Genomic DNA, 17,064 nt, shown 5'->3' with positions numbered 1-17,064 from the left:
CATCGATTGACATGGTCATGTATTTCTTCTTTTTTTTGGTTCTATTTATATAGTTGATTGATTTTCTAATGTCAAACCATCCTTGCATACCTGATATGAATCCCACTTGGCCGTGGTGTATTATTATTATTATTATTTTATATGGTGCTGAATTCTATTGGCTAGAATTTTGTTGAGAATTTTTGCATCTATATTCATGAGAATTACTGGTCTTTAATTTTTTTGTTGTTGATGTCTTTGCCTGACTTTGTTATCAAGGTTCTTCTGGCTTCATAGGATGAGTTTGGGAGTATTTCTTTCTTTTTTATGCTCTGAAATAGTTTGAGTAGTACTGGTCTGAGCTCTTTTCTGAATGTTTGGTAGAATTCTCCAGTGAAGCCATCCGGGCCGGGTCTTTTTGTTGTTGTTGTTGGGAGTTTTTTTAATTACCTCTTTAATCTTTTCTTGTGTTATGAGTCTGTTCAGATTTTCTATCTCTAAGTTTGTGTTATTTAGGTAGGTAACGTGTTTCTAGAAATCTGTCCATTTCCTCTAGGTTCTCAAATTTGTTGGAGTAGAATTTTTCATAGTGTTCTACTATGATTTTTTATTTCAGTTGGGTCTGTTGTAATGTCCTCCATGTCATTTCTTATTTGAGTTATTTGCTTCCTCTTTTTGGTCACAAGGCTGTACTCTTTTTTTCCTCTGAATTGTATTTTTTTTTTTTTTAATTTTAATTTTTTAACTTTTACTTTAGATGTAGGTTTACAGAGCAAGCTAGTTTCTCATTAAACAATGAATACACATATTGTTTTGTGACATTGGTTGCCAACCCCATGGCATGTCCATACTCTCCCCTTCTCGACCGCGGGTTCCCCATTACCAGATTTCCTGTCACTGTCCTTGCCTCTGTGTTGGTGTGCCCGTTTAGTCTCATTTTGTTTCATGGGCCTGTCTAATCTTTGGCTGAAGGGTGAACCTCAGGAGTGACTTCAGTACTGAACATGGCTGTAATCTTTACAAAAGTAGACTGCCTCCTTTTTCTCCCATAGAGCGGCTGGTAGATTTGAGCTGCCAAACTTTCGGTTAGCAGACAAGCACTTAACCGTTGCGCCACCAGGGCTCCTTACTGTAACACAGAGACCTCAAAACACATTGGCTCAAGCAAATTAAAAGAAAAAAGCAAAACTAGTTGTTGTGGAGTCAATTCCAACTCATGGTAACCCCATGTGTATCAGAATCGAACTGTGCTCCAAAGGGTTTTTAATGGCTATGACCTTTTGAAAGTAAATTACCAGGCCTTCCTTCTGAGGCGCCTGTGGTGGACTTGAACCTCCAATCTTTCGGGTAGCAGATGAGCACTTAACCGTTTGTGCTGCCCAAGGACCTCTGGCTCAAGCAAGATGGATGTTTACTTTTCTCTCACTTAATAGCTGGGAGGTAGGGTATGGGCGTAAGTAAAATTATGCTAAAGACAACTCAAAAAACGGTTGCAGCAGTACATTGATAGGGAACTGCCAGAAATTCAAGCCAGATTCAGAAGAGGATGTGGAACAAGGGATATCATTGCTGATGTCAGATGGATCTTGGCTTAAAGCAAAGAATACCAGAAAGATGTTTACTTGTGTTTTATTGACTATGCAAAGGCATTCTACTGTGTGGGTCATACCAAATTATGGATAACATTGCAAAGAATGGAAATTCTAGAACACTTGATTGTGCTCATGCAGAACCTGTGCACAGACCAAGAGGCAGTCGTTCAAACAGAACAGGGGATACTGCCTGGTTTAAAATCAGGAAAGGTGTGCATCAAGGTTGTTTCCTTTCACCATACTTATTCAATCTGTATGCAGAGCAAATAATCCAAGAAGCTGGATTATATGAAGAAGAATGCAGCATCAGGATTGGAGGAAGACTCATTAACAACCTATAATATGCAGATAACACAACCTTGCTTACTGAAAGCGGAGAGGACTTGAAGCACTTATACTGATGAAGATCAAAGACTACAGCCTTCAGTATGGATTACACCTCAACATAAAGAAAACAGAAATCCTCACAACTGGAGCAATAAGCAACATCATGGTAAACGGAGAAAATATTGAAGTTGTCCTGGATTTCATTTTACTTGGATCCACAATCACTGCCTATGGAAGCAGCAGGGAAGAAATCAAAAGACGCATTGCATTAGGCAAATCTGCTGCAAAAGACCTTTTTAAAGTGTTAAAAAGCAAAGATATCACCTTGAGGACTAAGGTACGCCTGACCCAATGATATTTTCAGTTGCCTCATATACATGTGAAAGCTGGACAACGAATAAGGAAGACCAAAGAAGGATTGTTGCCCTTGAATTATGGTGTTGGCAGAGAATATTGAATATACCATGGACACCAGAAGAACGAACAAATCTGCCTTGGAAGAAGTACAGCCAGAATGCTCCTTAGAAGCAAGGGTGGCGAGACTTCGTCTCGTATACTTTGGACATGTTATCAGGAGGGACCAGTCCCTGGAAAAGGACATCGTGCTTGGTAAAGTAGAGGGTCAGTGAAAAAGAGGAAGACCCTCAATGAGATGGATTGACACAGTGGCTGCAATAATGGGCTGAAACATAGCAACGATTGTGAGGATGGCACAGGACAGGGCAGTGTTTCATTCTGTTGTACGTGGGGTCGCTATGAGTAGGAACCAACTTGATGGCACCTAACAACAACAAGAAGGTGGCTGGGTAGATAGTCAGCTCTGCTCCATGATGTCATGCAAGACCCAGCCTTTTACCCCGTTGCTGTGCCACCCTCTGGGATGTAGTCCTCATCCTCATGGTCAAAGCTGGTCCACCAGCACCCTGTCTTCCTTACAGCCTACCAGAAGAGGGAAATAGAGGAAGTGGTGCAAGAACAGTATCCTTTAAAGAATTGATGTGGAAGTTGCACATGTCAGTTCCACTCATAGTCTGTTGCCTCCAGCTTAGACACATGGCCACACCTAGCTGCAAGGTATCCTGAAAAGTACGGTCTAGATCTAGCTGGTGACCACATCCCCCAATAAATAAAAAGAAGAGAGGGAATGGATACTGAGAACAATTAGCTGTCTCTGCCTGAGCCCCACCCAGTTCCTGCATGTATAGCACAAAGTCCATAGGATCACTAACAGTCCCTCCAACCCTAGCCCTAACTCTTCTAAGCCTCAGCTCCTTCATCTGTGAAATGGAAATGATAAAACTGCCAATCTCAATGACACGTATGAGAGGACTTTGCACAGTGCCCCACGCATAGTTGTATACTCAGATGATAGCTGCCAATATGGCTATTTTCATTCAGTCAATGAAGAAATAAATTCTGAACACCTGCAATGTGCCAGGCGTGTTCAAGGCACTAGGGACTCAGCAGTGACCAAACCAGACCAAAGCCCCAGCTCAGACTCCGGAAGAGTTGTCTGCTCTTCTAAGCACTCTCCTTCCCGGTTCTCACTGTTACCATACACGTGATTTCCACGTCAGGGCTGTTTGCAGTAGGCTTCTAGGTGATCTCTTTCAGTAAGTAATGGAGCCTAAGGGAGATGCATTTCTGCCCCAATGGATACTTTATTAAAGCTATTTAATAAACACCAGGTAGCATCTCATTTTTTTCTCATTTAAAAAAAAAAAATCACTGTTTTCCCCCATTCTTTTCTTGAAGGTTATTATTATTATTTTAGTGGTAGCAAGTGGAAGTAGGTGTAGGGAGGTAAGTTGTCATGGTATCTGCATAAACAAAAACAAACTAACAAACATTAAAATCATCCAGTTACTAGTTCTTAAGCATCTGTCTCATGCTAGTTTCTATGCAAAGTCATGGAAATACAGTGGAGACCACCACATGGATCCTGCCCTCAAGGGCCTGACACTCTAGAGGGGACTACACTCCAGCAGTTATAATATAGGGTGATAAGTGCCACAGGCTGTGCTATAGAAATAGGAGGAGGAGGTCCCTGAGTCATGGGACTGGGCCAGAGAAGGCTTACTGGAGGAATGAAATCATTATCAAACAAATCATCACCACTATCGTCATCATCACCATGGTTGTCATCATCATCATCATCATCACTGACATTATCATCACTTGTTCTTGTCACCATCAGAATCACCATCACCATCATCATCATCATCCTCACCATCCTGCTCACTGCTGTCATCATCATTATTGTCATCATCTGTGCCTTCATCACTATTGTCATCACTGTCACCATCATCATCACCATAGCTAACATTCATTGGGTACCTACTACAATGTACCTGGTACTATGCAAAGCTCTTTGCATTCATTATCTCATTTATTTCTCACCGTGACCCTATAAAGTAATTATTCCATTTTTGAGATGAGGAAAATGAGACCCATAAAAGTTAAGTAGCTTGACCAAGGTCACAGTAGGTTTCTCAGTGTCAGACTTAGGATTCAAGCTGTATTTTTACCCACCACAGTAGAAGGATGAGCAGGAGTTGGTTGAATGGGTTGAGGTTAGGTTGGCGACCAGAAGCATTCCAGGGAGTGGAGGTCTCAGCACAGAGGCCCAGAGATGACAGAGAGCTGGGGACAGGTGAGGACCCAGAGATGTTCTGGGTGGCTGCAGTGCACTCGGTGAGGGGTGAGAGATGAGGCTGGAGGGTGGAGCAGGGTCCCATCCTTCAAGCCCTTGTCTGCCGTATCGAGCATTTGGACTTCATCTTGATGACATCAGGAAGAAGATATTAAAGAGTTTTAAGTGAGGGATGGGAGAGGGGGACATGACTGGATATGGCTGTAGAAGGATGACTGTCCTGCTCAGTGGACATTGAGCTGAGGAGGGAGAGACTGAGGCAGGAAGACAGCAATTGGGGGTCTGAAGCATCTACTCCCTCCCACATCTGAGAGCCCTGGGGCTGAAAAAAGAAGGAGTCACTTCTGCAAATACAGCCATCTTTGGCCTTTCTCCAGGGGCTCTTCCCCTCCAATGCTCAGAACTCAAGCTGAGAGGCGTGTTCACAGCACTCTGTTCAGGGCCTGCCTTTGTTTGGGACCCTGGACCTGTGTAGATTTCCCTGATAGCTTTGAAGTGAATTCATGATCTGATGAAGAAAGCGATAGCCTCTACTTCTTATTTATTTTCTTTTTTAAGGCTGAAGACAAGGTGCACATTCAGCCAGAGGTGTGCTTCCTAGAGTTGATTCTATTTGGAGACTGACCCTGAGTGCTCCCGTGCTGTGGTCACTTGATTTCTCAAACCTGGTCCTGAGGTTCAGGGATGGTATAGTGGATCCTAATCACTCCTCTAAACGCTTAGGGTCTGGGCCAAGAGGTCCAGGGTTAGGAATCACTAAGTTCTCAGGGTAACAAAGATGGCTCCTTGGGCTTACTGCTCTCAGGAAGCTTATAATCTAGTCAGGGACAGATATATATAGAAACACCAGCTCTAGCAAGATGCTGAAGGAAGCCTCTTTGTCCCACTCCCTCTGCTGCTGTCCCCTCCTTCTCTCAGTCTGTGGCACAGTTTTCTGTGATCTTCCTGAGAACAAGGCTGCTGCGTCCAGAGCTGAGCGCCACATCACCGTGCTGGAGTGGGTCAGCCTGGTCCCCAACCCCATCAATCCAGTGTTGGTGGAGAACAGGCAGCTCGGGTTGGGGAAAGAAGGAGGCAGGAGAAAATTACAGCAGCTTCTGAGGCCTTGATGAGGGAGTTGGTGGGCACCGAGGTGGGCATCTGTCTGCAGGTCAACTGAATTCAGGGGTCTTTTGGCCATAGAAGTGTTCCATGATTTGAAGTTTCCCATTGTCTTGCCCTTGAAGACCCGGAAGGATCCCTGGTGGGTAGGGATCAGGAGTTTTGGGTCCTGTTGTTCGTTGCTGTGGAGTTGGCTCTGACACATGGTGACCCCATGTACAGCAGAACAAAATGTTGCCTGGCCCTGCACCATCTTCATGATTATTGGTATGTTGCTGTGACCATTGTGTCAATCTATCTCAGTAAGAGTTTCCCTCACCACCCCTGGCCCTTCACTTTACCAAGCAGGATGTCCTTCTCCAGCAATTGGTTCCTTCTAATGATGTGTCCAAAGTAAGCAAGTTAAAGTATGAACAATAATCTGTGATCCATAAGATTTTCATTGGCTGATTAGTGGAAGTAGATCATCAGGCCTTTCTTCCTAGTCTCTCTTAGTCTGGAAGCTCTGCTGAAATCTGTCCACCCTGAGTGACCCTGCTGGTATTTGAAATACCAGTGGCATAGCTTCCAACATCACAGCAACATGCAAGTCACCATGGTATGACAAGCTGACAGACAGTTGGTAGTCTGAGTTCTAAAAAACAAACAAACAAAAAAATCAGTTGCCATTGAGTCGACTCTGACTCATGGTGACCTCATATGTGTCAGAGTAGCACTGCACTCCATAAGGTTTTCAGTGGCTGATTTTTCTGGAAGTAAATCGCCAGGCCTTTCTTTTTAGGCATCTCTGGGTAGACTTGAACCACCAACCTTAGGTGAGCAGCCGAGTGTGTTAACTATTTGCACCAGGTCTAGGCCCTCGACCTAGGCTTTATCACGAGCTTACTGTGTGACATTGGGTCGATCTCTTCCCTCTCTTGACCTCAGTCTCTGTTTTGGGAAATGAAGGGTTGGCCTTAGATGTCCTCTGAGGTCCCTTCCAGCTGAGATGCTGTACAGTTCTCTGGAACTCCCAGCACCCCAGCAACGAACAGATGGGTGGACGGGCTCAGAGTCCAGCCTCTCCACCACTCCCAGGTGGATTGTGCCTTTGAGGACTGAGACCTCGGCGCAGACCCGGAAGCCTGGAACACATTCAGACAGCACAGATGGAAGATTTTTCTGCTTCACTTACCTTCTTTGCAGGTTATGGGTTTTCAGACGGGGCTGGCAGCTTGACTGAGCCGGGTAACTATTTCCGAGCTGGCTGGAAGCAGGCGTGGAGGACCTCAGGGTTGGAAATCTGTTCTTCTTCCAGTATCAAGAGTTTGAGCAATTCCAAACACAGAGAAACAGCCATGCTTTGGGTTCCTTGTGGTCGACCGTCATGAAGCCCTCTCTCGCACCTGTCCAGCCCTGCCACACGGGATATGTCTGAACTATTTAAACGGTTGGGTTTGCTGATTAATTTCTCCCAGCACCATGCCTGGCTCTTGGGTGGCCGCCATCGGAATGGTGATGACTGATTGGAAGTCAACATGCCCAGCCCAGGAGATAGGCTTTGCTCCATGGTGGAGAACTGAGAAAACCAGGTATCAGGAGCCTAATTTGCACTTTAACTCTTTATTAATAAATTAACAACACATATTTTGGTTACGCTCTATTTCCTACCTTTTATTCCTTGATAAGCAAATTATAGGAAGCTTCTGGATGATGACAGTTTCTTGTTGATAAAGTACATGGTAATGAAAGTTCTATTTATTTTTTAATTAAATGGCCTTTTAATTTTACTTCATGTTGAGTTGTTTATTTAGTGCCTTTTTTTTTGGAATTATTTTTATTGTGGTAAACTATATATGAGGCATTGGTGGTAGAATTTTCATTTTCTATGCAGAAGACCTAGGTTCGGTTCCTGGCCATGGCACCTCATGTGCAGCCACCACACGTCTGTCATTGGAGACTTGTGTGTTGCTATGATGCTGAACAGATGTCAGTGGAACTGACAAACTGTCAGCCTAGGAAGAAAGGGCTGGCAATCTACTTTCGAAAACCAGCCAGTGAAAGGAAACCCTATGGACAGGGGTGTATTAACTAGTAAGCACGGTATCTGCCAGTTTACACTAATTAAGGTACACACAGGCTTAATTGTGCTTTCACCACATTGAAAACCAGGTGAAGTTGTGTACTACAGATTAGTAAGTAAGCACAATCAAGCCTGTGTGTACCTTGCTTATTGGGTAATCCGTCCCTGCCTATGGATCACAACAGCCTTATCTGCAGCCAAGCGATCTGTGGATCTGTCCCTGCCTATGGATCCCAACAGCCTTATCCACGGCTGATCGTGGGGATGGTGCAGGACCAGGAAGTGTTTCGTTGTGCACGGGGTTGCAGGAGTTGGTGGCCGACTCCATGGCAGCTAACAACAGCAACAAAATATGTATAACATAAAATTTGCCACTTTAACCATTTTGAAGTGTTCAGCTCAGTGGCATTACATTCACCATGTTGTAAGCTATCACCCCTGTCCATTTCTAAAACTTTTTCTTTACCCCAAAGGTAACGGAAGTCTTTCCTAAAGTTTTCTCAGATGCTCCCTGTTCCCAGTCCCCAGGGGGTTCCTCACTTTTGGTTGGAATGTGTTAATTGCCCCTTCCGAGGACCCCTGCTCTCACGCCTCCCGTTCCCGCTAAGGCCACCCTGAGTGTCAGTGGCTCAGCCACTCCGGGACCATCCTCCTCCGGCTCACCCTGAACACCGCAGACCTGGAGACGCAGCTTTGTGTTCTCAGCTGCGGTCACTTGCCTGTGATAGTCTTTTTCCAGTCGGATTTCATCTTCCTTTTTACAGCCTGGCTCCCTCCACCGGCCTCCTGCAGTTTCTGGCGAGGACTTGTTAGAGTCGCCAAATAGACTTTTTTTTGGTACACTAACAAAGCTGTAACACAGCAGCGTGGTTACTAAGCAAACTTAACACTGCTCTCTTCCATCCCTGACAAATCCAAGGCCCACGCGTCCACCCATATGTTTTGTCTGCCCTGCGGGGTTGAAAGCGAGTGGGGAGATGAGCATTTGAGGACAGTCCATGGGTAGGTGGACGGGGCATGGTGTTCACACCTGCCTCCTCAGCTTCAGGCGTTGCTGCTTCTTTTGGTGGGAACCGGGGACGGTGTGGGCATCCTGCGGTGGAGTGGTAATTTCTGTCACTTTCCAAGACAGTTAAGGACTCACTCTGGGGCATCGAGCAAGGAAGTCATTTAATGTCTGGGGCCATTTATGAGCAGAGAGATGGGGATGTTGATGCTGGTTTATGAAGCCTGATGGGTGCGAGTCCGCTGCTCTGGAGACTGTTCTGGGACTGGCTTCTTGCTGCCTTCCTTCCCTGGCCATCTCTCGCCTCCGGGACAGAAACCAGGCCAAGTGCCTGGGGAACATTTAGCTTTTTGTTGTAAAGAAGGGAGAATTAGAAAGTCAAATGCTTCTGCAGACTGGGCGCCAAGAGAAGGGGGCAGGGAGGTAGGCAGGTGGTGAGGAGGCTCAGCCGCTCTTGGGGTGTTTGCGGAGCCTGAGGTGGTGCAGGCAGAGCAGGGCTGGCGGGAGCAGGGCTGGCAGGAGCCGGGCCACCTTGCCGCTGCCTCCACATCCTCCCAAGGAACCGTGCAGCCCAGGAGCCCGGCGGGGCAGCCATGGGTGAAGCCGACCAAAGGAGATGGGCTGAAGAAGAGCTAGCTGGAGAAAGGTCTGGATGCCAGGCTACAGAGTTGGCAGTGCCAAATGAAAGGTCTCTGGAAGTGTGGGTTATGTCTCACTTTCTACAATAACCTCGTTTCTTTGGCATCATCAGCGAGCCAGCTGTTGTCCCTAAGTGACTTTTCCAAAGACCCCGAGCTCCTCTCCCAAGCTTTCAGAAGGGAACTGTTTTATGTGTTAATCTTTCATTGACAAATAACTTTTTTTTAGTGTGAATTTTTTGTTGTTTTGAATATGCACAGCAAAACATACACCAATTCAATAGTTTCTACGCGTACAATTCAGTGACATTGGTTTCATTGTTCTAGTTGTGCAACCATTCTCACCCTCTTTTTCTGAGTTGTTCCTCCCCCTTTAACATAAATCCATTGCCCCCTAAGGTTCCTGTTTAATCTTTTGAGTTGCTGTTGTCAGTTTGATCGCAGACAGATAGTTCTTAGAAGAGCATGATGCTCAAGGCAGTCATTTTTCACTGGTTAGGCTAAACTATTATTTTGTTTCAAGAAGACTTCAGGGAATATTTTTGGTTTAAGGTTTAAAGATTATCTCAGGGCAGTAGTTTCAGGGATTCATCCAACCTCCACGGTTCCATAAAATCTGGAGTCCATGATAATTTGAAATTCTGTTCTGCATTTTCCCCCTTTTGATCAGGATTCATCTATGGAATTTTTGATCAAAATGTTCAGTAAAGATAGCCGGGCACCATCCAGTTCTTCTGGTCTCATGGCAAAGGAGGCAGTTGTTCATGGGGGCAGTTAGCCACACATTCCATATCCTGTTTCTCTTCCTGACTCTCCTTCTTCCTCTGTTGCTTCAGGCGAACAGAACCAATTGTTGTGCCCTGGATGGCTGCTTGCAAGCTTTTAAGATCCCAGATACTACACAATGAACTAGGAGGTAGAACAGAAGCACTAAACATGTTGTTAGACCAGTTAATTAGGATGTCCTATGAAACCATGACCTTAATCCTGCAAACCAAAACCAAATCCAAGAAGCTCAAAGAACCTCATGGTACCAATAATTTTAAAAATGTTTTTCTTGTTTCAGAAGTACATTCATTTTAGAACATTTAGAAAATGTAGATAAGCTAAAAGAAGAAAATAACCTGCAATCCTGTTATTCAGGGAAATTTCTGGTGTATATACAGTTTATATTTTGGTATATACACTTCTCTTTTACCTTTTAATGCATAGATATGTCCAGTTTTTAAAAACAGGATTTTATGTTCAAACAAAGACTATTTTGTAACCTGCTGTTTTAAACTTACTGAAATCTGCCTATCCTACTGAACCATAATTTTAATGATTGCTTAGCATGAATTCTAACCAGTTTTTCACTTAAGGTTTTTATTTCAAGTTTTTCCTATTACCAATAGCACCGTGAAGCACATCCTTGAAACTAAACCTCTGCACTCATTATTTAATTCTTTTTTTGGGATAGATTCTTAGAACCACACTTGGTAGGTCAGAGGGTATCTTAGTCATCTAGTGCTGCTGTAACAGAAATACCGCAAGTGGGTGGCTTTAACAAAGAGAAATTTATTCTCTCACAGTCCAGTAGGCTAAAAGTCCAAATTCAGGGTGTCAGCTCCAGGGGAAGACTTTCTCTGTCAGCTCTGGAGGAAGGTCCTTGTGATGCATCAGTCTTCCCTTGGTCTGGGAGCATCTCAGGGCAGGAACCTCAGGTCCCAAGGACGCGCTCTGGTCCTGGCACTGCTTTCTTTGTGGTATGAGTTTCCCAACTCTCTGCTTGCTTCCCTTTCTTTTTATCTCTTGTAAGATACAAGGTGGTGCAGACTGCACCCTAGGGAAACTCTCTTTACATTGGATCAGGGATGTGACCTTAGTAAAGGTATTACAATCCCACCCTAATCCTCTTTAACATAAAATCACAATCACAAAATGGAGGACAACCCCACAATACGGGGAATCATGGCCCAGCCAAATTGATACACACATTTTTGGGGTCATAATTCAATCCATGACAGAGGGTATGTACATTTTAAAGTCTTCTGAGACTTTTATTCTGTTAGCTGCCTTTGAGTAGGACCCCCGACTCATGGCGACCCCAGGCACAACAGAAAAGTTTTAGAAATGGACAGAGGTGATGGTTGTGCAACGTGGTGAATATAATTAATGCCACTGAATTGTTCTTCGAAGTGGTTAAAATGGCAAATTTTGTGCTACATATATTTGTTATTGTCGTTAGCTGCCATCAAGTCAGACTCTGACTCATGGCAACCCCATGCCAATGGAATGAAAGGCTGCCTGGTCCTTTACCATCCCCATGATCGACTACAGATCAGACCATTGTGATCCATAGGGTTTTCATTGGCTGATTTTTATAAGGAGATCACCAGGCCTTTCTTCCTCATCCTGTTCAGCATCATAGTAACATGAAAGCCTCCAATGATAGACAGGTGATGGTTGTGTATGAGGTACATTGGCTGAGACTTGAACCTGGGTCTCCCGTGTGGAAGGTGAGAGTTCTGTCACTGAACCACCACAGTCACTGCGTCTTTTATACGTACTGGCAAAATGCTTGTCAGATAAGTTTTACTTATTTGTGTGTTTTCATCAGCAGCGCTGAAGCATAGTGACTTTCCTGTACCCACACTAATTCTGTGTGTTATCATTTTTAAAAAATTGCCAGTTTAAGTGATAAAAAAATAGCATCTTGCTTTGAAAAGTATACATTTATTTGAACTTTTTTTCATCATTTATGCATACTTCTTTATTAGAAATCGACTATTTGTACCAGAGACCACAGAAGAAAATTAAGTTAACCTTGTAATTCTAGAATAGAAAAATTAAACTTCACAGTAAGGAATTAAGTGTCAAAAAAAAAAAAAAAAGAGCAAGAGAGAAAGACAGAATCATTCAAGACAGTGTTTCTCAAATTTGGCTCCTTGGCTTCTTCACAGATTTTTTTTTTTAGGGGAGGGAGCTGCAAGTCTTCTATAATTTTGCTGATAACCTAAATCAAATTAATACACATTTATTCAGGATTATCTAGACAACCATCTTATGTAAGAGTATTGCCACATGATCGCAGCACCTGCTTCTGTGCCTCTGACCCCTGTGGTACCAAGTGAAGACCAGCAGTGCTTAACTTTTCAGGCCGAGTGTCCCACATTGGGTCCTCAGACCCTGAACAGAATTATTGAACACTTCCAATGAGATCTGTGAGTTGTCAGTGTTGAGAACACTGGTTCAGAGCATGATTCTCAAGGTGGGGTGTGGTGGGGATGGCAAGGGGGGGATGCACATAGTTTGAAAGAGCACATTCAAAACGCCTTTTGATTTCATAGTACAAACTCCATAAGGTCCAGATCAGAGAAATAATTTCAGCTGCTGGGCAGTCACAGAAGACCAAGTACAGACTCATCCTGGGGGGTCAGAGATAAACATGGTTAGAAACACTGGTTTTAGAGGTAGAGGAGTGCTGGCACATAGAGAGCACTTTGTAGGAGAAACATGCCAAAAAGGAAGAACACCTTTTGGTCAGTGAGTGAATCCTAAGCCAGGACTCAGTCTGGTCTTTTGGAACCCAAAAGGCCAACCCAGAGGAAACTCAAGAGTGTATGATACATTAACCTTCTTGGCCCTGTTTTTTGGGGCAAGCTGGTCTACTTTTTAATAATGATCCAAAAGAAAAAAGCCATTTTTGCCAAATATCCCCCCCCTTTTTTTTTGGTTAAAATATTCCAGAATTTTAAGTAAACAGTTGCTGTAGCTGGGAAGGAATAGTCCCAGATCCATCCACCAGGAAATCTGTCATCCTTTGTGATGCCATCCAGCTCCCAAGGGGACATCAGCCAGGGGGCTCTGTAATTATTTTAGAACCCCCATATCCTCTAGCCTCTTCAACAACTCTCCACTCTGTTGCAAAGCTATTAGATCAGAACATCCACCGATAACAATCTTTACCTAGAAAAACCCGAGGTACTGTTCTTGCTCCTGTGAGCTGTTGGAGATAATCCTGAATTGCACTTACGTTGTTGGTGGCTGTGATATCAACAGATTCCAAGAGCCCTTGTTTGAAAGGCAATTGGGAAAGGATCTCATCGGTCTTTCTGCAGTGGGGGCAGGTGGGCTTGATGAACACAACCACCTTCCCAGGGTGGATTCTGCTGTTCACAAACTCCTGAGCCATGCTGACAAGCTGCTATCTCCCCAGGAGGGCCCCCTCAGTTGCAGGTATAGCTCTGAGTGTAAACCCTATTTGAACATTTTTTCATACATCTGTCAGCTATTTGTATTCTTTCTTCTGGGAACTGCTTAATCGTGACCTTTGTGTATTTTTCCATGGGGGATTAATATTTTATTATTAATATGTAAGAATTATTTATATCTTTACAATATAAATTATTGGTTAAATCTATTGTAAATAATCTCCCCAAGTTTGTCCTTTGCCTCTTGATTTTGCTTCTACTGCTTTTTTTTTTGCTTTTTATTGCAGTTTAAATGAAGTTTACGTTTCAAGTTAGTCTCCCATACAAAAATTTATACATGCATTGTTATGTGACCCTAATTGCTCTCCCCATGCTGTGACAGCACACTCCTCCTTTCCACCCCTGATACCCATGTCCATTTAACCAGCTCCTAACCCTCTCTGCCTTCCCATCTCACCTCCAGACAGAAGCTACCCATTTAGTCTCTTGTATCTACTTGAGCGAAGAGGCACGCTCCTCACGAGTATCCCTTTATGTCCCACAGTCCAGTCCAATCCCTGTCTGAAGAGTTGGCCTTGGAAATTGTTTTAGTTCTGGGCTGATAGAGAATGCAGGGGCCATGCTTTCCGTGGTTCCTCCAGTCTCAGTCAGACCATTAAGTCTGGTCTTCTTATTAGAATTTGAGTTCTGCACTCCACCTTTCTCCTGCTCCATCAGGGGCTCTCTGTTGTGTTCCCTGTCAGGGCGGTCATTGGTGGTAGCTGGGCACCATCTAGTTCTTCTGGTCTCAGGCTGATGAAGTCTCTGGTTTATGTGGCCCTTTCTGTCTCTTGGGCTATTACTTTCTTTCTGTCTTTGGTGTTCTTCATTTTTTACTTCAGGTGGTTGGGACCGATTGATGCATCTTAGATGGCCGCTTGTAAGCTTTTAAGACCCCAGACGCCACTCACCAAAGTAGGATGCAGAACATTTTCTTAATAAGCTTTGTTATGCCAGTTGACCTAGGTGTCCCCTGAAATCATGGTCCCCAGATCCCTACCCCTGCTACTCTGTCCCTCAAAGTGTTTGATTGTATTCAGGAAACTTCTTAGCTTTGGTTTAGTCCAGTTGTGCTGACTTCCCCTGTAGTGTGTGCTGTCCTTCCCTTCACCTAAGGTAATTCTTGTCTACTATCTAGTTAGTAAATAACCCTGACCCTCACTCCCCACCCTCGTAACCATCAAAGAATGTTGTCTTCTGTGTTTAAACCTTTTCTTGAGTTCTTATAATAGTGGTCTTATACAATATTAGTCCTTCTGTGACTGACTAAATTCACTCAGCATAATGCCCTCCAGATTCCTCCGTGTTATAAGATGTTTCACGGCGTCATCATTGTTCTTTATCGTTGCATAGTATTCCATTGTGTGGATATACCATGATTTGTTTATCCATTCGTCTGTTGATGGGTACCTAGGTTGTTTCCATCTTTTTGCTGTTGGGAACAGCTCTGCACTGAACATGATTGTGCGTATATCTATTCATGTGACGGCTCTTATTTGTCTAGGATATATCCCAAGCAGAGGGATACCTGGATTGTATGGTACTTCTTTTTCTAGCTTTTTAAGGAAGCGTCAGATTGATTTCCAAAGTGGTTGTACCATTTTATATTCCCACCAACAGTGTATAAGTGTTCCAGTCTCTCCACAACCTCTCCAGTATTTATTATTTTGTGTTTTTTGGATTAATGCTAGCCTTGTTGGAATGAGATGATATTTCAGTGTAGTTTTGATCTGCATTTCTCTAATGGCTAATGATTGTGAGCATTTCTTCATGTATCTCTAAGCTGCCCGAATATCTTCTTTGGCAAAGTGCCTGTTCATATCCTTTGCTCATTTTTTAATGGTGTTATTTGTCTTTTTGTTGTTCAGGTTTTTCAGTATCTTGTAGATTTTAGAGATTAGACGCTGATTGGATTTGTCGTAGCCAAAAAATTTTTCTCAGTCTGTAGGTTGTCTTTTACTCTTTTGGTGAAGTCTTTTGATGAGCATAAGTGTTTAATTTTTAGGAGCTCCCATTTATCTAGTCTCTCTTCTGGTGCTTGTGCCTTGTTACTTATGGTTCGTATTGTGTTTATGCCATGTATTAGGGCACCTAGCATTGTCTCTATTTTTTCTTACATGATGTTTTTCATTTTCAATTTCATATTTAAGTCTTTGATCCATTTTGGGTTAGTTTTTGTGCATGGTGTGAGGGATGGGTCTTGTTTCAGTTTTTTGCAGATGGATATCCAGATATGCCAGCACCACTTGTTAAAGAGAGTATCTTTTCCCCAATTAACAGACTTTGGGCATTTGTCAAATATCAGCTGCTCATAGGTGGATGAATTTATGTCTGGATTCTCAATTCTGTTCCATTGATCTGTGTATTTGTTGTTGTACCAGTACCAGGCTGTTTTGACTGTGGTGGTGGTATAATAGATTCTAAAATCAGGTAATGTGAGGCCTCCCACTTTGTTCTTCTTCTTGAGTAATGCTTTACTTATTTGGGGCCTGTTCCCTTCCTATATGAAGTTGGTGATTTGTTTCTCCATCTCATTAAAAAATGCCAGTGGAATTTGGATCGGGATTGCATTGTGTCTGTAGATCGCTTTGGGTAGAATTGACATTTTCACAATGTTGAGTCTTCCTATTCATGAGCAAGGTATGTTTTTCCACTTACGCAGGTGTCTTTTGGTTTCTTGCAGTAGTGTCTTGTAGTTTTCATTGTATGGGTCTTTTACGTCTCTGGTTAGATTTATTCCTAAGTATTATATTTGGGGGGCTATAGTAAATAGTATTGATTTGGTGATTTCCTTTTTGAAGTTCTCTTTGTTGATATAAAGGAGTCCAACTGATTTTTGTACGATTGTCTTGTATCCTGAAACTTTGCCGAAATCTTCTGTTAGTTCCAGTAGTTTTCTTGTGGATTCTTTGGGGTTTTCTGTGTATAAGATCATACCATCTGCAAATAGAGATACTTTGACTTCTTCCCTACCAATCTGGATGCCCTTTCTCTAGCCTAATTGCTCTGGCTAGGACCTCCAGCACAATGCTGAATAAGAGTGGTGATAAAGTGCATCCTTGTCTGGTTCCCATTCTCAAGGGGAATGCTTTCAAAGTCTCTCCATTTGGGATGATGTTGGCTGTTGGCTTTGTATAAATGCCCTTAATTATACTGAGGAATTTCCCTGCTATTCCTGTTTTGTTGAGAGTTTTTATCATGAATGGGTGTTGGATTTGTCAAATGCCTTTTCTGCATCGATTGATAAGATCATGTGGTTCTTGTCTCTTATTTATGAGATGGATTACATTGATTGTTTTTCTAATTTGAACCATCCTTGCATACCTGGTATAAATCCCACTTGATCACGGTGAATTATTTTTTTGATATTTTGCTGAATTCTGTTGGCTAGAATTTTGTTGAAGATTTTTGCGTCAATGTTCATGAGGGATATTGGTCTGTAATTTTCTTTTTTTGTGGTCTCTTTCCCTGGTT

At 43.2% G+C, this 17,064-nt stretch overlaps 2 protein-coding genes across 2 annotated transcripts in view; one reads left to right on the top strand and one right to left on the bottom strand.

Moving 5' to 3' along the window:
- The window catches only part of NTN1 (netrin 1), a 270,775-nt gene that overhangs the window by 92,872 nt on the left and 160,839 nt on the right, over nt 1-17,064 (top strand). The window lies entirely within an intron of this gene.
- On the bottom strand, nt 13,065-13,563 carry LOC101343426 (glutaredoxin-1-like). The gene is given in 2 exon segments (XM_012555515.2): nt 13,065-13,294; nt 13,296-13,563. Coding segments are annotated over 2 exon segments (321 nt in total). The 5' UTR covers nt 13,533-13,563; the 3' UTR covers nt 13,065-13,210.

The sequence above is a fragment of the Trichechus manatus genome, unplaced genomic scaffold (genome assembly GCF_000243295.1).
Source record: "Trichechus manatus latirostris isolate Lorelei unplaced genomic scaffold, TriManLat1.0 scaffold00040, whole genome shotgun sequence".
NCBI classification, from domain to species: Eukaryota; Metazoa; Chordata; class Mammalia; order Sirenia; family Trichechidae; genus Trichechus; species Trichechus manatus.
Note: the sequence above shows the minus strand (reverse complement) of the source record. Positions and strands in the feature narration are given on the sequence as shown.